This window comes from Schistocerca piceifrons, chromosome 3 (assembly GCF_021461385.2).
Source record: "Schistocerca piceifrons isolate TAMUIC-IGC-003096 chromosome 3, iqSchPice1.1, whole genome shotgun sequence".
In the NCBI taxonomy this organism is placed as follows: Eukaryota; Metazoa; Arthropoda; class Insecta; order Orthoptera; family Acrididae; genus Schistocerca; species Schistocerca piceifrons.
The window spans coordinates 604,875,989-604,896,922 of NC_060140.1; the positions used below are offsets into that span (position 1 = coordinate 604,875,989).

Genomic DNA, 20,934 nt, shown 5'->3' on the forward strand with positions numbered 1-20,934 from the left:
CTCTCGCTGTTCAAGAGTGGAATAATAGAGAATTATTGTGAAAGCGGTTCGATGAAATCTCTGTCAGGCACTTAAGTTTGGTTTGCAGAGCATCCGTGTGGATGTAGACGCAATAAAAAGCAATATACGACTGGCAGTGGACAAAGCATTATTCGTTTTGTGCCAACTACGTTGCCTGACATGGAGTTTGACAGTATCTTCGAGACGTAATGTAGCCCATTTCTGAGTCTTTTCTAAGGCACCAACTCCCCTTCTTTATTTACAAATGCAAGCAATGCATTCTGCAACATTTAGACGTCGTTCCTACACTTACCGCCGTAATTAATATAATATTAATTTTTTTTCGCGATGAAGTTCTCAACACGATACAAATTACTGACGAAATAAAGAGGTGTCGCATCTGTAAAACACGAAACAGTATATATAGAAAGAACCGTTTCCCAGAAAATGCGATCTCATTAAGTGTTCAGAGTATCAGCAGATGTGCACTCGGCTCAGCGTGTGCCGCGGCGTGCTAAACACGCTGCACTGAGAGGTAGCGTCTGACGTAATCGCTACTTCTGGAGCAGCTTGGCTGTGTGTCAAGACAGTAATACGCGTCGCCACCATCAGCTGGAGATTTCTCCCAGGTCACCCAACTGTGTTGCGTTTATAGCAAACAAGGGATCTCATAACATGACCAAAGTGAAAATGGACGTAATTATTACGATTATTTTTCTCTATATTTAGCACGCCTCAAAGACACGTAACGATTTTGAGTGCATCTCCTACGCCTGAAAACGGATAAACTACACTGCCTGACAAAAGGTGAAGCACCCAGAAGGGGGGGAGTGAACGAAACGAAAGTTCACGGATTGAGAGAGTGTGTAACGTTACTTCAGTGTTTTCAAAACTAAGTCAAACTCAAAAGGAACTTGGGAGTACGAGCCCCTTAACAGTATGACGTTGTACCGCCTCTGGCTTGGATCCATGTACTGATTAGGATGGCAAAAGAGACAAAAAGCCGAAATAAAGTTTCCTGACGCAAGGTGACCTACAGGTGTTGTAGCTGATCCCTGTATCCTGGGTCGAATTTGATGTCCGAACTGATTCCCTACACGTTCTATTGGGAACAGATCCTGACATGTTGCTGGCCACGGGAGAACCTCGGCGTCACGCAGACATTTCATATAGAGACATTTGCCATGTGTGAATGAGCACTGTCCTGCTGAAAAATGGCACCGACCTAGTGGCGCATGAGAGGTAGTGCTCAGGATGCAGGATGTTCATGACGTACCGTTGTCCCATCAGAGTTCCCTGAATCACTACCAGCCGTGACCTACAAACATATCCGACGGCGCCCCACACTGTGACTCCAGAAGTAACGCCACTGTGCCCCTGCAAAACATTGGAAGAACGGGACATTTCCCCTGGTCGCCGCCGTACTCGTTGACGATTGTCATCCAGGGTAGTGCAGAATCGCGATTCATTGCTGAACACAATGCGGCATCATTCCTCCATGCTTTCTGTTCACTGCACCACTCCAGTCGCAGCCGTTTGTGTTTTGGTGTTAACGCCAACCTAGGCATGGGCAGTAATTCCCTAGTCCGGCACCTGCTAATTTCCGACCAGTGGTTCGATATGACACAGAATGCTTTACGGAGTCAGTTACTTGTTCGGGATAGTCAGGGATGTGAGGGGTTAAGATGTACTTGGTGCACAATACGACGGTTCTCCCCTGCGGTAATCAGACGTCTTCGACCGGAACACTGATGAGTACGTCTGCCCTCACGCTGCCAGACAGTCCAACATCGGGTCACTGACATGTCTGAATACCCCACAAATCTGGGTACTGCACGGTTCGATCAGCCGGCCAAATGGAAACCTATAATGAAACTATTTCCAATTCTGTCGGGTACTGATAACGCTGTCTCAAATGAATTAGTGGCATTTATACGTCCTTCAAAGTAGTCTCTCAACATCTGACGCTCTTCACGCCCCTTAGATACGTTATCAGGCCTCGTAACAACACTAAACACGAACAACACTAAAGCTCTCTGGCGGTTGATCTACTTCACAGAGGATTGAAACTGTAATCACTTACGTACACGCCGATGGCGTGTGCATTTAAGAACGTGTAATGACATTCGACCATATCTTCTGGTTGATTCACTTTATGGTCATGCAGTATTTGTCCAAGTCAGTCTCGAAATTATAGTTGTCTGAGGCATGCAAACAATAACTTTGTCATCTTATGTCAATATTACAATTTGTAGCGTCATAATGATCTGCCAGACTTCCCAAAACTATGTACAATCATTAGAGAGCCCGCTTGCATTACAGGTACTTTGAGCATTAAGTTAGTATAAATATTAGTATAAAATATTAAGTTTTGGCTACGCAGACCTCACTATAATTTCAAATGTTAATCAATTGTGGCCAAGATAGATACGAAGCCCACACCTACTACAGTAGTACAAGTTTATATGCCAACTAGCTCTGCAGATGACGAAGAAATTGAAGAAATGTATGATGAAATAAAAGAAATTATTCAGATTGTGAAGGGAGACGAAAATTTAATAGTCATGGGTGACTGGAATTCGAGTGTAGGAAAAGGGAGAGAAGGAAACATAGTAGGTGAATGTGTATTGGGGCTAAGAAATGAAAGAGGAAGCCGCCTGGTAGAATTTTGCACAGAGCACAACATAATCATAGCTAACACTTGGTTTAAGAATCATGATAGAAGGTTGTATACATGGAAGAACCCTGGAGACACTAAAAGGTATCAGATAGATTATATAATGGTAAGACAGAGATTTAGGAACCAGGTTTTAAATTGTAAGACATTTCCAGGGGCAGATGTGGACTCTGACCACAATCTATTGTTTATGACCTGTAGATTAAAACTGAAGAAACTGTAAAAAGGTGCGAATTTAAGGAGATGGGACCTGGATAAACTGAAAGAACCAGAGGTTGTACAGAGTTTCAGGGAGAGTATAAGGGAACAATTGACAGGAATGGGGGAAAGAAATACAGTAGAAGAAGAATGGGTGGCTTTGAGGGATGAAGTAGCGAAGGCAGCAGAGGATCAAGTAGGTAAAAAGACGAGGGCTAGTAGAAATCCTTGGGTAACAGAAGAAATATTGAATTTAATTGATGAAAGGAAAAAATATGAAAATGCAGTAAATGAAGCAGGTTAAAAAGGAATACAAACGTCTCAAAAATGAGATCAACAGGAAGTCCAAAATGGCTAAGCAGGGATGGCTAGAGGACAAATGTAAGAATGTAGAGGCCTATCTCACTAGGGGTAAGATAGATACTGCCTACAGGAAAATTAAAGACACCTTTGGAGATAAGAGAACGACTTGTATGAATATCAAGAGCTCAGATGGAAACTCAGTTCTAAGCAAAGAAGGGAAAGCAGAAAGGTGGAAGGAGTATATAGAGGGTCTATACAAGGGCGATGTACTTGAGGACAATATTATGGAAATGGAAGAGGATGTAGATGAAGATGAAATGGGAGATATGATACTGCGTGAAGAGTTTGACAGAGCACTGAAAGACCTGAGTCGAAACAAGGCCCCCGGAGTAGACAACATTCCATTGGAACTACTGACGGCCTTGGGAGAGCCAGTCCTGACAAAACTCTACCATCTGATGAGCAAGATGTATGAAACAGGCGAAATACCCTCAGACTTCAAGAAGAATATAATAATTCCAATCCCAAAGAAAGCAGGTGTTGACAGATGTGAAAATTACCGAACTATCAGTTTAATAAGTCACAGCTGCAAAATACTAACACGAATTCTTTACAAACGAATGGAAAAACTAGTAGAAGCCAACCTCGGGGAAGATCAGTTTGGATTCCGTAGAAACACTGGAACACGTGAGGCAATACTGACCTTACGACTTATCTTAGAAGAAAGATTAAGGAAAGGCAAACCTACGTTTCTAGCATTTGTAGACTTAGAGAAAGCTTTTGACAATGTTGACTGGAATACTCTCTTTCAAATTCTAAAGGTGGCAGGGGTAAAATACAGGGAGCGGAAGGCTATTTACAATTTGTACAGAAACCAGATGGCAGTTATAAGAGTCGAGGGACATGAAAGGGAAGCATTGGTTGGGAAAGGAGTAAGACAGTGTTGTAGCCTCTCCCCGATGTTGTTCAATCTGTATATTGAGCAAGCAGTAAAGGAAACAAAAGAAAAATTCGGAGTAGGTATTAAAATTCATGGAGAAGAAATAAAAACTTTGAGGTTCGCCGATGACATTGTAATTCTGTCAGAGACAGCAAAGGACTTGGAAGAGCAGTTGAACGGAATGGACAGTGTCTTGAAAGGAGGATATAAGATGAACATCAACAAAAGCAAAACAAGGATAATGGAATGTAGTCGAATTAAGTCGGGTGATGCTGAGGGAATTAGATTAGGAAATGAGACACTTAAAGTAGTAAAGGAGTTTTGCTATTTGGGGAGCAAAATAACTGATGATGGTCGAAGTAGAGAGGATATAAAATGTAGACTGGCAGTGGCAAGGAAAGCGTTTCTGAAGAAGAGAAATTTGTTAACATCGAGTATAGATTTAAGTGTCCGGAAGTCATTTCTGAAAGTATTTGTATGGAGTGTAGCCATGTACGGAAGTGAAACATGGACGATAAATAGTTTGGACAAGAAGAGAATAGAAGCTTTCGAAATGTGGTGCTACAGAAGAATGCTGAAGATTAGATGGGTAGATCACATAACTAATGAGGAAGTATTGAATAGGATTGGGGAGAAGAGAAGTTTGTGGCACAGTTTGACCAGAAGAAGGGATCGGTTGGTGGGACATGTTCTGAGGCATCAAGGGATCACTAATTTAGTATTGGAGGGCAGCGTGGAGGGTAAAAATCGTAGAGGGAGACCAAGAGATGAATACACTAAGCAGATTCAGAAGGATGTAGGTTGCAGTAGGTACTGGGACATGAAGCAGCTTGCACAGGATAGAGTAGCATGGAGAGCTGCATCAAACCAGTCTCAGGACTGAAGACCACAACAACAACAATCAGTTTTACAAAATTCTATGCCGCTGCCGTTGCCATTCGTTTTGTTGCACACTCCTACTCTTCTTCTTCTTTCTGTCAATTCAGTGTAATATATTTCGCTTTGTGAAACTTCTTAGATCCTCCAGCAAACCATCCACAGCTCTAGGATGTTCTTCGTTCTAGAGAGCAATAATACTTTAATAAAGCGCCATTATTGTTGGATTAATATATGAAAAACGTACAGATTTAGAATCTCAACTATCTAACTGGACACAAATATAAACGATGTATTGTGGTCGCGACTTTTTTACCTCTGATCACCGATCTTGTGTTTACACTGTTCGATTCGTAGTCAGATGTGCTACTACCTCGCTGTATTAGGACACTTCCTTTACGTTTTCTCCATTTGCATTTTTCTGACGCTTCACACGGTATTTCACTCTTTACACACGCTGCAGATTTTCATTGTAGTTAAAATACTGATCCAGTCCCTTGACATATGCAGTTCGCTGTCCACAGGGAAGGATTTTCATATGATACGTTCCAGTTGCCGTAATTTACAATAATACGTACTAAAAAGCGCATTATATCCATCTAAACTATAGCAGCGGTTAACTACAAGTTTTCATTGCCCATCTCAACGTATGTTTCAGTACGTTAAAATTACACAACACTATAATTCGCGTTATGTTTCTAACTGTTCTGAAATTTGCAGTGTACGGAACTAGACAAAAAAACCTTTTTTATAAGATTCGTTTATGCACGCCAACTTTCAATTACATCCAAGAGCTTTCTGTTAAGTATGTAAGCACCTATCGGTAAAGCGGGTATGTCAGTAACTTTCAACGTCCATATCGTTTCATTTGGTGGTGTAGCAAGTTCGTACTATAGAAATTAAAGGCATTAAGCGTTCCACATCTCTGAAGTGTCTCTTCCTAGATCAAAACCAACTGTACTCAGATAAAAAAAATTGCAACATGAACGATAATAAATAAGTACAATAATAATTGGCACACACATGTGAATCAAAGGACATGGAAAAAACTAGCAGTGCACGAATTACAGTGTAGGTAGCCATAATATTTTGTTGTTTGATGGATGGCTGATGGACAGGCAACTAATATTCTGCGTCGGGGTTAGAGCGCTGAAACGCTGAGCGTAGATTTATTATTCGTTGCTAGATGAAGTGGGCAACAGGATCCCTGCTTTGGGGGAGATCTTCGCGATGGGGCTTTGAAGTTACCAAAGCTGTAACAGCTGATTCCAATACGTCGTATCGTCATATCTCTTCAAGTAGCCTCTTGCTGCAGCAATGTAAATGATATAGCTACTACAGAGTATATTCATCGTATTCCGAACGACAAGAATACCATATCCACTCGTTATCGAAAAATAGATTACAATATCTTGGTGAATCACAGCTGCAACACTGAAGTTGCTAAATTAGTATTAGGGAGGTGCTGTAAATTTGATTTAGGTTTCACGCAGCTCCCATAGTTTGTTTCAGTTGAACAGATAAATTCCGTCTTCTAAGAAGTGCGAAAAGCGCGCGACTCTGTAACGTACCTTCGACTATTAACGAAGATAAACATACTGAATATCATTGATAATATGTGATTTGACTAATAGAGGAGAATGCTGCAACGAAACCAAAGTAATCGGGTGCTCGCTGAGGATGCGTAAGATGTGCTGCCCTGAATATACGTAAACAATTTATCAGATATGATAGTAGCACTGTAACATATTTCGATGACTATGATGTGGTGCCAGAAAAAGTATCGTATTTCGAGAGATCATAATTAATTGCAGAAAGACTCTGACAAATTTTTCACCCGTTGTAATGAATGAGAGCTGTGTTTAAATATGGATACAGTAAATGTAACATAGATAAAGAAAGGTAAAGAACCCGGGACGACATGATTACAAGTTTACTGGTGCACATGTTGACCAAATCATATCGTATAAGTATTGAGGAGTAATATTAAGAAACGATAATGCTGAATTGGAACGATCATAAAATCAGTATAAGGAAAGGGTAAAGGAAGACAGAATTGCTGAAAGGGTTCTGAGAAGGATTCTGTAAGGGTGATCGTATGCAAGCGACCAGTTCTATTGTTCCAATGTTTGGTTTCGTTAACGAGCAGACTTGGCAATAGACATCCAACGCGCTGATAGGATCGTACCAGCTCGGTAAAACCCACAAGAAAGTATAACAGAAACGTCCGGCAAACTTAAATTGAAAGCCTAGGTAGTCAATCAGTTCATGGGAAACCATGTTTGCTACGGCCTGTATTCGGGAAAGACTGTTTGACGATTGTGCTACCACTATCGCACACCACGCATAACGATCATGAGAATAGGGTAGACTATGGCGTTTACAGAGGCTTATGGACAGTCATTTTGCTCTCGTTCAGATCGCGAATTGAATAGGAAAGAAAATCGATAGTATTCTCACGATGGTTCAAATGGCTCTGAGTACTATGGGACTTAACTTCTGAGATCATGAGTCCCCTAGAACTTAGAACTACTTAAACCTAACTAACCTAAGGACATCACACATATCCATGCCCGAGGCAGGATTCGAACCTGCGACCGTAGCGGTTGCGCGGTTCCAGACTGTAGCGGCTAGAACCGCTCGGCCATTCCGGCCGGCTTGGCACGATGTATCCTCCGCTATGCAGCGCACAGTTGCTTGCGGTGTATATTTAAGTAATTGCATATAAATTTTGTTTCTAGTAGAGCCATTTCGACGTATTGAATCCCTGTGAACGTATTTGTATTGTTATTAAAAGTTACGCTAAAATGCGTACACTATCTAATGAAAGGCATCCTATTAGTGGACAGTAGCATGAGGTGCGTCAATCCTTTTCTTTATGACGCTTTGAACTCTGCTGGGGGACACTTTCAATGAAATCACTAGATGTTTGTGGAGGAATGGCAGCCCATTCTCCCTCAGGAGCCGAAACTAGGGAAGGTAGTGATGTTAGACACTGGGGTGTGAAGCGAAGTCGAACTTTCTAACTCGTCCCATAGCGCTCCATTGCGTTCATGTCGGGACTCTTGGCAGATAAGTCCATTTCAGGAATGGTATTGTCCAAAACCCATTGCCTCGCAGATGTAGCTCTGACTTAGTGAGCTGTCATGCCGATACAATCATCGTCCGCCGTACGCAGTACACAACGCTATAAAATGTGTTCCCATTCTTAGCATTTTTTAAACATTGTTTAATCTTGAAAAACATTACCATACCGTAACATCACCTGCTTCGTATACCACTGTTGGCACTACACATAATTGCAGGTCACGCTCTCCAGCCATTCGCCAAGACCGAAGCAATCTATCGGATTTTCATAGGGTATATCCTGATTCATTCGCGTTTCCAGTCATCAATTTCCCGATGGCGTCGCTTTGTAAATCGGCCCAATCGTCGCTCAACATTGACATATATCTTATGATAAACTGCTCTACGGTTGTAACCCATTCTTTCTAACTCCCTGCTCAAAGGTTTTGAGTTATGGAGAGCTGATGCCACTTTGGAACTCACGAGTAATTCCTTCTGTTGAACTGATGCGAATTTTTCCACCACCACAATACTCGACGATCCCTGACCTTCTGTATATGAGCTCTGCGACGTCTCGTTTATCTCTTGTTGTTCCTTCGCGTTTCCACTCTACAATCACACCACCGTGAATCAATCTGGGCAGCTTTAGAAGGGATGAAATGTCCCTGATGTATTTGTTACTCAGGTGACAGGGAACGACTGGTCCCTTTTCGAAGTCATTGACCTCTCTTTGTCGACGTCTTTTGCTGTTACTGCTTCTCTAGTCACAACAGAATAGCCCCCGCCTCCATTTGTATTGTTGTATTCGCCCTTCGTAACATCTAGTGATCAATTCCGCATTACATGAGGGAATCCAGATACTTTTGATCATATAGTGTAAGTCTAGTTTGTAAAATACTGGATATCTTGGTCTAATATAAGATATTCCCCAAAGGCTCTAGCCTGTCCGTAGTAGCCAACTAAATAAACGAAATTTGTTTCTGGAATGGGTCAGCCTTGAGCAGAACACAATTGTTTTTCTTCTCTTCTATTACCCAGATGTGTTTCGCTGATGTTTCAGCATCATCAGTGGCCTTTCATTTTGTTTCTATTAAACAATGGCAAAAATCCTCTTTACTTTTTGTAGACATATAAATTCGAGTTTTTAAAAACGTATGTACAAAGAATTGGCCAAGTACGAATAGGAGGAGGAGGAGGATATTGGTGTTTAAAGTCCCGACGAATAGGATTCGCGCTGCGAGGGCTCCGCATAAACTCAGTTATATGTATATAGATGGTTCATTCATCCCGGGGATTAACAACCTCGACGATTTTTACGCGTTATCGATATCGATACTGGTAAGATAGGAATTTGCGAGAATATTTTAAGTTTAAATCTTTCGTGTAATTCGTAGGAAAAAGGGACAGAAAGACAGTTAGATAAATGACACGCAATTTTTTTTTTCCTGTGAGATATGATTAGAAATTAACAATTTCCGAATTCTTTCCTTCAGCTGTATGTGAAGTCTTGCTTCTTTCCTTATTTTATGACTCCATTTCAACGGGTAGTACCCTCCAGGTTTTTATGAGTGAATTTGCGAGTGTAAAAGTATGTGGCATAAACGGCCGTATTTTGTGATTAAACTGACTTAGATGCTTACATTTTTTACACAGTCTAAGGACCGTAGAACTTGGTACGTGACATTATATTCTATTGTGTACACGTACTCGTTACTCAGAAAAAGGTGTCTTAACAGACGGACAGACAAACAGACGGATAAAAAATGACAAAAGTATATGTGATATAATTATAAATTAACAATTTTCATATTTTTTACTTTAGCTGCATGGTGAAACTTTGTTCCTTGCCAAATTTCTTGATTTTAAGTCAACGGGAACAATCCTATAGCTTTTGACGAGTGAGTTTACGAATAACAATATATGACGTAAATGACCATAAATTATGCTTGTTTGACTTAGAAGCTTATATATTTTACACCGTCAAGACCATAGATCGTAGTATGTGACGTAAATTTCAACTTGATACGTCCATTCGTTCCTGGGAAAAACGGGTCTTAAGAGTCAGACGACAGACAGACTTGCGGACAGATGGACAACAAAGTGATCCTTTATAAGGTTCCCGTTTTCACAGATTGCGGCACGAAACTCTAAAAACTCGAACTTGTATGTGTACAAGTAGTAAAGAGCTTTTTTTTCTGCGAAAAGTGTATAGGAAATAGAAGAAAAGAAAAAAAATCGTGTTTTGCCCAAGGTGGACCCCTTCCAAAAATATATTTATTTGTAAGCAAACACAGAGAGAAGAGTTTCATCCTATAGATCATTACTGAATAAATGAAAGTTTTGCGTCATTTTACGAAGGGCGGTGGTGACGTTGTGGCGGCTGTGTGCCGACAGGAGCAGAGAGAGCAGCCGCAGCCGCAGCATGTCGGAGTGGCAGCTGTTTCGGAGCAAGCGCGTCGTCCTGGACGAGGGCGTGCAGGAGGCGTCGATCTACGTGACGCCGGAGGGCCGCATCCACCGGATCGTCACCGCCAGCGACCGCGCAGCCGGCAAGGCAGACGCCCCCTACCTGCCGCAGGGCGCCACGGTGCGTAGCACGAGCTCTCCCTCCACTTCTCTCAGTCTGTCATTTTTCTTTATTTTTTGATAATTTCTCTTTCACTGAATCTTTTCTTACACGTTTGATTTCCATCACTGAATTCGAAAGCACGGCTTTTGGGTGGCGGAAGGAGGAGGCAGAATTAACGAACTTTTTTTAAAGCAACTTTAGTTATATTTATGAACACCAATCAAGAATTCATGGATTCTCGCTATTTATACAATGACTCCATCTGCGCACACCAAAACTGACGTATTTAAAGTTATGTACGGAGCAAGTCTCGAACAAAAATGTACGGGGTGAGAAATATAAGACAGTCCAACTCCCTTAGATCCGAATGAGTAAACGCTCTAGTATGCAAAACTTATTGACGAAAGTACCTCTCATGATGCTTCACTTCCAAGTAACATAGCTCGATGAATCTTGAACTATACGTAAAAAGAACTGCTACGGTATAGTACATAAGCTAACTGGAAGAATTACGCAAACAAGATGAACAGTCTCTTCATCTCAGAGTAGCACCTGCATCGTAGTCCTCAAGTCCTCAATTATTTGCTGGATATATTTCCAATCCCTGTCTTCCACTACCGTATTTACAACCTAGTACCGTGGGAGGCATTCCCTGATTCCCTGATGTCTTAACAGATGCTCTATCATGACTAACTGAAACCCTCTGCTGCCGACAGGTGTTGTTGATATACCTCGATGTGCACAACTGAAAATGTACCTTATAGACATTTGCCCACGGGCATTTGCCCAGTCGGGGCACACATTTTCAGCTGTCCACATCGAGGTATATCAACAACACCTGTCGGCAGCTGAGGGTTTCAGTTACTCATCATTTATTCCAGGGAAAAGCTGTACGGTCATCTACAGTATCCGTTCTTTCAAGAACGGTTACTGTCTTCATATATATAAATGCCCTATCATTCTGTCCCTACTTCTTCTCAGTGTTCTACATATATTTCTTTCCTCTCCGATTCTGCGCAGAACCTCTCCATTCCTTACCTTATCAGCCTACGTAATTCTCAACATTTGTCTCTAGCACAACATCTCAAACGCTTCGATTCTTTTCTGTTGAGGTTTTCCCACAGTCCGTGTTTCACTGCCATACAGTTCTGTACTCTAAACGTACATCCTCGGAAATTTCTTATTCAACTTACGGCCTATGTTTGATACTAGTAGACTTATCTTTGCCAGGAATGCCCCTTTTGCCATTGCTAGTCTGCTTTTGACGTACCCCTCGCTCTGTCCGTCATGAATTATTTTACTGTTTAGGTAGCAGAATTCCTTAACTACATCTAGTTCGTGACCATCAATCCTAATGTTAAGTTTCTTGCTGTTCTCATTTCTGTTACTTCTCATTACTTTCGTCTTTCTTTGATTTACTCACAGTCCAAATTCCCTACTATGTAGATTGTTCATTCCATTCAGCAGATCTTGAAATTATTCTTCACTTTCACTCAGGATAGCAATGTATGAGCGAATCTTATCATTGATATCCATTCACCTTGAATTCTAATTCCACTCTGGAACCCTTCTTCTGGTTCCATCATTGGTTCTTCGATCTATAGATTGAACACTAGGGGCCAAAGACTACATCCCTATCTTACACCCTTCTTAATCCGAGCACTTCGTTCTTCCTCATCCACTCTTATTATTCCCTCTTGGCTCTTGTACATGTTGTATATTACCCGCCTGTCCCTGTGGCTTATCCCTATTTTCCTCAGAATCTGGAACGTCTTACACCATTTGAAATTGTCGAATACTTTTTCCAGGTCGATATGTCCTATGAACGTGTTTGATTCTTCTTTAGTGTTGCTTCCATTATCAACCACAGCGTCAGAACTGATTCTCTGGTGCCTTTAACTTTCCTAAAGTCAAACTGATCGTCATGTACCACATCCTCAGTTTTCGTTGCCATTCTTCTGTACATTTTTCTTGTCAGCAACTTAGATGCACGAGCTGTCAAAATTATTGTGCTATAATTTCCGCACTTCTCAGCTCTTGCCGTCTTCGAAACTGTGTGGATATTTCACCGGAAGTCGGACGGTATATCGCCAGACTTATGCATTCTGCAATTCAACGTGAATAATCGTGTTGTTTGCCACTTTCCCAGTAATTTTAGAAATTCTGCCTTATTTGATCGTAAGTCTTCCAATGCTCTTGTAAATTCTGATTCTAATACTGGATCCCCTACCTATTCCCTATCGACTCCAGTTTTTTCTTCTACCACATCAAACAAGTCTTCCCGCTCATAGCGTCCTTCAGTGTACTCTTTCCACGTATCCGCTCTCTCCACTGCATGTTATGCATTTAGCAGGGGATTTCCCATTGCGCTCTTAATGTTACCGCCCTTGTTACTAATGTCACCTAAGGTTGCTTTGACTTTTCTATTTTCTGAGTCAGTGCTTCCGACAAACATTTCATTTTCGATTTCTTCGTATTTTTCATTCAGTCATTTCGCCTTAGTTTCCCTCCACTTCCTACTTTTTTTATTCCTAAGCGACTTATAATTCCTATTCCTGAATTTCCCTGAACATTTTTGTACTTCCTTCTTTCGTCGATCAACTGAAGTATTTCCTCTGTTACCCATGGTCTCTTCTTTGTACCTGTGTATTTCCTTCCAACTTCTGTGACTGCTATTTCTAGAGCTGTCCAATCCTCGTCAACTGAACTGCTGAGATGTTCCCGAATGTATCCTTATAGAACTTCAAGCGTAACTCTTAATTTCAAGCGTAACTCTTAATTCCTTAATACTTCCGTATTCCACTTATTTGTGTACTGATGTCTCCTCACTAGTCTCTTAAACTTTAGCCGTCTTCATCACTACTAAATTGTGATCTGCTCCTAGGTCCGTCTTACAATCGAGTATCTGATTTAGGAATCTCTACCTGACTGTGATGTAATCTAACTGAAATTGTCCTGTGTCTTCCAGCCTTTTCCAAGTACCTCTGTGGTGGTTCTTTTATTTACTGGTATTTATATGTTATGAATAGCTGGAGTTAGTGTTATTCTGGCCACTTCACAACTGGAAAATTATTTACGTCAGTGACTCAGGTGTGGAACGTCTCGCAGTTCGCCCGACACTATGTTTTTATATTAAAATGCACCTCATAAGATTCAGACATATGGCTGTATGTTTTGTTATTGAGTTTGAGTTTTGATAGTTATTGTTTATTTTTACGAAAGTGCAAGGCTAAGGAGATTCTCGCAATTCCCGTTAAGCGGGGATCCAAAAAAATTTACTGAAATCACTTTACTCAAATATGATTCAATGTTGGAGAAACCGATTACTTTTACTGTTTCAAAGGAAGAACCGCTAATCAAGAGAATTCTCCTACATTTACACATAGTTTTATTTGTCAAAATTAGCAAATATTAAGATATTTATTACGACTCTGGGCCGATATCATTCAGAACTATAGCGCTGACCTCTGCACCAATGTCCCCCTAGAAAATTTGCATAAAAACATTGATATTGCCGCTTCATGAATATAGGAGTAGATATATATAAAATTTTACAACACTTTTAAGTTAGATTTGGTTATATTTAGGGAAAATATTACATGGAACTTACACGTTTCTGTGTCTCGTCACAAAATGTCTTCTTACACTACGAAGAAACAAAAGGGAAGAGAGAGAGAGAGAGAGAGAGCGATCCTTTTGCAAAAGGAACAGAGATTGCAATTGCATTCGCAGATCATATTAATTGATTACAGTCTTTGTTATTTTTCTGCGATAATATTTATTTCGTTACGACGTCAGTTTTATTATATTTGCGAAGTTATTCAATATCATTTTTGTGACGTAATGTGGCGTACCGCCACCTCCTCCTCTTGTAATTCTTGAACAGAGTATTCGCTGTTACTAGCTGATATTTACTGCAGAACTCAGTTAGTATTTCTCTTCTGTCATTCCTAACACAAAGCCCATATCTCTGTAGTCATTTCTTCTATTCCTTCGTCTATAACCGCATTCCAGTCCCTCATGACTATTATATTTTCATCTTCGGTTAAGCACTGAATTACCCGTTCAATATCGTTATAAACTTTCTCTATCTCTTCATCTTATGCTTGCGATTCGGCGTGTATACCTAAAATATTTTTGTTGGTGTTGGATTGCTGTCTATTCTAATGAGATCAACCCTATCACTGAACTGAACACAGTAACGCACTCTGTCCTATCTTTCTGTTCATAACGAATACTACTCTCGATATACCATTCCTGACGCTGTTGATATTACCCTACATTCATCTGACCAGAAATCCTTGTCTTCTTTGCATTTCACTTCACTGTTCCTCACTGCATATAGACTGAGCCTTTGCATTTCCTCTTTCAGATTTTCTACATTCCCTACCACGTTCAAACTTCTGACATTCCACGCCCCGACTCATAGAACGTTATCCTATCGTTTGGTATTCAATCTTTTTCTCGTTGTCACCTTGGCAGTCCCTTCCCGGAGAAACGAATGGGGAACTATTACGGAATATTTTGCCAACGGAGAGATCATCCTGACACTGAGGCTAAATGCCCTATTGATACACGTTATGTGTCTTTAATGCAGTGGTTTCCATTGTCTTCTGAGTTCTCACACCCTTGATCATTGCTGATTCTTCCACCTTTAGGAGCAGTTTCCCACCCCAAGGGTGAGAGAGTGCCCTGAATCTCTGTTCGCTCTTCCGCTCTCTTTGACAAGGCCGTTGGCAGAATGATGGTGACTTCCTTTGCCGTAGTTTTCGGTCGCCAAAGCTAACGATTTTTATTCAGAGTTTAAGCGGTGGCTGGGTTCGTACCGGGTACCGAGGACATTTTGATTACTAATCAAAGACGCAACCGCTAGACCACGGAGACTTGCTGTGTGTTAGTGGTTCTGTATTTCAACGCAGGTAACTGACCGCTTTCAGTAATTAAAAAAAAGAGGAAAGAATTCAGCGATGGAATTTGAGACATGTCATGTGACATCTTCACATAACTGCACAAGAAAAACGGCGTAGAAATATATATAAATTGTAAAGCTCGTGCCCTGAAACTGAGAAGTCGTGAAATCGAATACCGATCGGAGAATGGAAATCTTCTGTTCGCCTTTAATGTAGCCTTCAACTCTCAACGATGTAAGGAGTCACCAGCAACGACACGTTCTTCGGATTCCACTTTCAGCTGTAGATCTCTTTTTCCCGGTCGGATAATGGGTAGGTATTGATTCTGACGGAGACATATGTGCCTCCGTGCTTTATATGAAGACTTTTCTTTTTAATGTCCTGATGACGGGCCGCATCTGAAACTCTTCAATAACCAAGAATTTTTGAACATAAGTGACCAATTATTCTAGCGACCAGTTCAGCAGTGGCATATGTCTTATCAAGACATTCCACTGGACGTAATGCTACCCATGCGTTTTCAACATAACGGACGCCCCGCCCAAAAAAACGTTTCAACAATCACAGTCCTCTTCTGTACGGATAAAATGTCGTTCTTTCCAAAAGACGAACTACTCTGCACCATCACCAGGCCCTCATCGAGGGCTCTTCCCAGTGCGATATAGATATAACAGAGTGTCTCTACCCACATAATAATTTGGAAATTCGAAGGGAACTTTTGAGTAAGAGAGTTTAGATCGTTTCAGGAGGCATGTTTTATAGCCTAAGGGTTGAAGAGACTGCTCATTAAAGACAGAAAATCCAATTTGGATTCCTGGTCTTATCTCTAATTTTCATTTCTCACTTTAAATGTTTAGACGGATTCTCGAATTCTGTTAGGTTTGATATCGCTCGAAAGCCATTGTCTTCTGTCTATGCAGAATATGACTGGTATTGCAAAAGGTAACAGAAATGGTTACTTGAACTGAAAAAGAATTATATATGTCATCTACATTTCCCGAAGTAGAACACATTTCATGTACCTATACTAGCACGTGATGCTTGTGTTCCACAAACAGGTATGTGTCGAACATTGTATGCAGAAAGCCTATACCCACTTCTAATGCTTTAGTATTGCTGGATATGAAATTTTCACTGATTTAATGAAAATATTTATACTTCTTACAAATGGATAGAATCAATAACACTTGTAATAGCCGTCGATAGTAGCCCGACAACCTGCATAGTTAAGTGGAACCAAATATTGAAGTGTGATGTTGGATGACTTTTGGTACACTCATAACTTCTGTTATTTTGAGAGAACAGAAAATAGAGCACTTATTTTTATGTTCGTTAATTGCATAATAAGAGGGCATTACGTTCGTAGTACGAAATTCTATGTACTTCAGCCGCGATGGAAGTCATCCATCCACAAACATTATATGCGTGAAACAAAATGTCAACCGCACTAACAGTTGGTGGAGTAGCCGTGGAATGCCATTATTTGGCCACCAATATTTACAGAGCTATCACCATTAGATTGTTGTTTTCGGATTTCTCTGACATATGACAGACTGAACGAGTCAGCTTTCTCTTGCATTGGGCTTTCCTATAATATTTTTACAAATTGATTTTTTTCCATCAAAGAAACTATATTGTCTTCCCGCTTGTACGACTAAATTCCTACAGTGCTTCTTATTTCCTTAAACCACAGATACACAAACCAGACATTCACGTTCCATACGACCAAATTTCATTTCCACGAAAAAAAAGGAATAAAGATGGTAATTTAACGTCCGTCGATGAGGAGTTCATTGTACAGGGGGAAAAACGTATGTAGTGGGCACAATATTAGATCGGCCGGACGGGATGCGGAACCGGGGGTTTCTAAAGGGGTTACAAAGAGCCAATAACGTTAAAATGTTAATAGCTTATTTACGAACTTCACAGCATCGTAAAAGTTGCTTGGAACGGTGCTCAGCCACGACATTCTCAAGCGTAATGCTTCACAGATAACATGGCTTTGGCGCCAATATTTCATTCTTCGTCAATATTCTATGGACTTACGCAAGCAAATGATTTTAGGTCCACCAGTGTCGCACAGTGAATAAATTGAGGCGGAAACTATTGTTTGGCTCTCATTCGGACGTAACTAAATCTGCATATTTGTAATTTGTTTTGAATATTCCAGGTCACCTCAAAATTCATAATGAATCACGACTCCTTAGCAGTAAATAATCCTGCGTAAATAGGGAGTATCGTAACAGATACAGGGGTTATTGACCACAAGATCGTTGTACCGACACTGACCACCTCAACATTCAAATCCACCAAAAGTAAACGCAAAATATACTCTGGTATGTGGTTCTGAGTAGACAAGACGGGTTGCTGACACAACTAGTTGGATCTCAAGAAGATCCAGAGTGATCTAAAGGTGTAATCTAATTTAATATGTGCAACTAAGACGGAAAAATGCTTGAAAATTATTTTGAATATCTGGTTAAAAAGAAAAACAGATGAATATTCACTTTCGTCATTCGACGAGGTAGCTTCCTTCCCAACTAACTATGTAAGTGTAGACAAGATTGGCTTCGATTCAAAGAAATAGTATCTGAGGCAATTGAGAGATTCGTACCAAGTAAATTAATAAAAGATGGTGTTGATCCCAATAATACACAAAGCAGGAGAGAATACTATTGCAGAAGCAACAAAGAAAACATGGCAAATTTAGAAGGGCACAAAATCTCTAAGATAGGCGATGCTTTACTGAACCTGGAAACTTGGTGCTGACTTCAGTGCGACATGCTTTTAATGGCTTCCACAAAGGAACTCTGTCTCGAAATCTGGCAGAATATCCAAAGAGATTCTGGTCGTATATAAAGTACACCCGCGGCAAAGTACAGTCGCTGCACAATACCAGTGGTAGTATTACCGATGACGGGACCACAGAAACGGAGTCATTGAACACTTTTTTCAGAAATTCCTTCACAAAAGAAAAAGTAGTAAATATTCTAGCATTTGAATCTAGAACAACTGCCAACATGAGTAACTTTGAAGTGGCTTAAAGCATTTAATAAAGTCAAGTCTTGTGGTGCAGACAGCATACCAATAATGTTCCTTTCAGAGTATTCTGATGCAACAGACCCATACTTAGCAATCACATGCAACCACTTTCTAGATGAAAGATTCGTACCAGAAGATCGGAAAGCTGCATAAGTCACAACAATTCCCAAGAAAGGAAATATGAGTAATCTTCTGAATTACAGGCCCATATCATTAATGTCGTTTTGCTGTAGAAATTTGGAACATATACTGTGTACAAACATTATGAATTATCTCAAACGCAACAGTCTATTCACACACAGTCACGGATTCAGAAAATACCGTTGTTGTGAAACATAACTAGCTCTTTATTGGCGTGAAGTAATTTGTGCTATCGACTGGGGATCTCAGATTGAGCCCATATTTTTAGATTTCCAGAAGGTTTTTGATACTGTTCCTCACAAAAAGACTGCTAATCAAACTGCGAGCCTATGGAGTATCCCTTCGATTGGGCGACTGGATCCGTGATTTCCTCTCGGAAATGTTACAGTACGTAGTAAAACAGAAGTGATATGAGGAGTTCCCCAAGGAAGTGTTACAGGCCCTCTTCCGAGCAGCCCTCTTAAACTGTTTGCAGATAATGCTGTCATTTACCGTCTAGTAAAGTCATCAGGAGATCAAAACCAATTGCAGAATGACTTAGACACGATAACTGAATGGTGCGAAAAGTGGCAATTGTCTCTCAATAAGGAAAAATGCGAGGTCATCCACATTAGTTCCAAAAGAAATCCATTCAATTTCGATTACGACTATAAATCACACAAATCTAAAAGCTGTTAGTTCATCTAAATACCTAGGAATTGCAACTAGGTACAACTTAAATTGGAACGATCACATAGATAATGTTGTGGAAGAGGTAAACAAAAGAACTGGCAGAACACGCAGAAGATGGAACAGATCTCCTAAGTAGACCGCCTACACTACGTGTGTTCGTTCTCTGCTAGAGTAGATGTGCTGTGTGAGATTCTTACCAGATGAAAATGACCGAGAACACAGAAAAAGTTCAACGAAGGTCAGCTCGTTGCGTATTAAAGTAAAATACTGGAAGAGTCAGTGTCACAGATGTGATAAGCGAGCTGAGATGGCAGTCGATAAAACAAAGGTGCTTTTCGTTGCGGCAAGATCTTTTCACGTAATTTCAATCAGTAACTTTCTCCTCCGAATGCGATAACATTTTACTGTCACCGACCTACATAGGGAGAAATGATCATCATAATAAACAAGAAAAATCAGAGCTCGTACAGAAAGATTTAAGTGTTCATTTTTCCCACCAGCTGTGTGGAACGGCAGAGAAATGGTCTGAAAGTGGTTCGCAGAACCCTCTGCCAGCAAATTAAGCGAGAACTGCAGAGTATTCATGTAGATGTCTTCTTCTTTCGGTGCCTATGCGGTTCGGATGTTGGCGATCATGATGGCTATTCTTCTCTTGTTGGTAGGAACACGGAATAGTCCTGACATACTGAACCAGCATCTAAGGTTGTCAAACAAAGATATTTGTCTTCTTTTGCTGTTGATTTTCACTTGAACTGTTGTTTTGTAGCCAATCATATACATTCGTATTACGCATGATATATCCCAACTATTGCAACTTTCGGCATTTCACTATCTTGATTATTTTAGGTTTTGTGTTCATTCTTCTCAAAACTTCTACGTTTGTCATTCTCTGGGTCAAAGGTATTCTCAAGATCCTCCTATAAAGCCACAATCCAAAGGCCTCCAGTTTCTTCTCTGTATATTTATTTAAGATCCATGTCTCTATCCCTCATAGGAGGCAAAATATAAGTAGCAGTGTAATAGTCTGATTTTTGTTCTTGGAGTTCGGTTATGGCTTTTAAGACAGCACTTATTTTCTAAAAAACACTTCTTGTTTTCCCGATGCGAATCTTGATTTCTTGTGGGTTATCATAATTTTTATTTATTATGATTCCAAGGTATATATATCGTTTTACCCTTTCTATTAGCTTATGACTAAGTTTACGCCTGTAATATTTTTCTTACTTACGACCATGATGTTTGTCTTTGTGGTGTATATTTAAGCCCTATGCTGACTGCTAACTTTTACGATTCTATCCATTAATAATTGTAACGCTTGAATAGTGTCATCAAATACAATAACATCATCAGCATATCGAATGTTATATAATCTTATTCCATTTATCAGAATTCCTTCTTCTATTTATTCCAGGGATTCTCTAAAGTACATATTAATTAGTATGGGTTGCATCCCTGCCTTACTCCCTGAGAATTTTGAATGCTTCAGTGTGTTCTCCATCAATACGCAATAACGTTGTTTCATTCCAGTACATGTTCTTGA

The 20,934-nt window shown here is 40.4% G+C and overlaps 1 protein-coding gene and 1 long non-coding RNA gene across 3 annotated transcripts in view; one reads left to right on the forward strand and one right to left on the reverse strand.

Moving 5' to 3' along the window:
• Positions 1-20,934, reverse strand: part of LOC124789740 — a 926,922-nt gene that overhangs the window by 849,351 nt on the left and 56,637 nt on the right. The gene's annotated exons all lie outside the window — the stretch shown is intronic.
• Positions 1-20,934, forward strand: part of LOC124789739 (allantoinase) — a 253,013-nt gene that overhangs the window by 42,557 nt on the left and 189,522 nt on the right. The window contains exon 2 of one of the 2 annotated variants that reach the window (XM_047257193.1): positions 10,461-10,647. In XM_047257193.1, coding sequence (XP_047113149.1) covers positions 10,483-10,647 — 165 coding nt within the window. In that variant the 5' untranslated portion in view covers positions 10,461-10,482. Of the gene's footprint in view, positions 1-10,454; positions 10,648-20,934 lie in introns of both variants that reach the window. The other variant, XM_047257192.1, reaches the window with a different exon arrangement.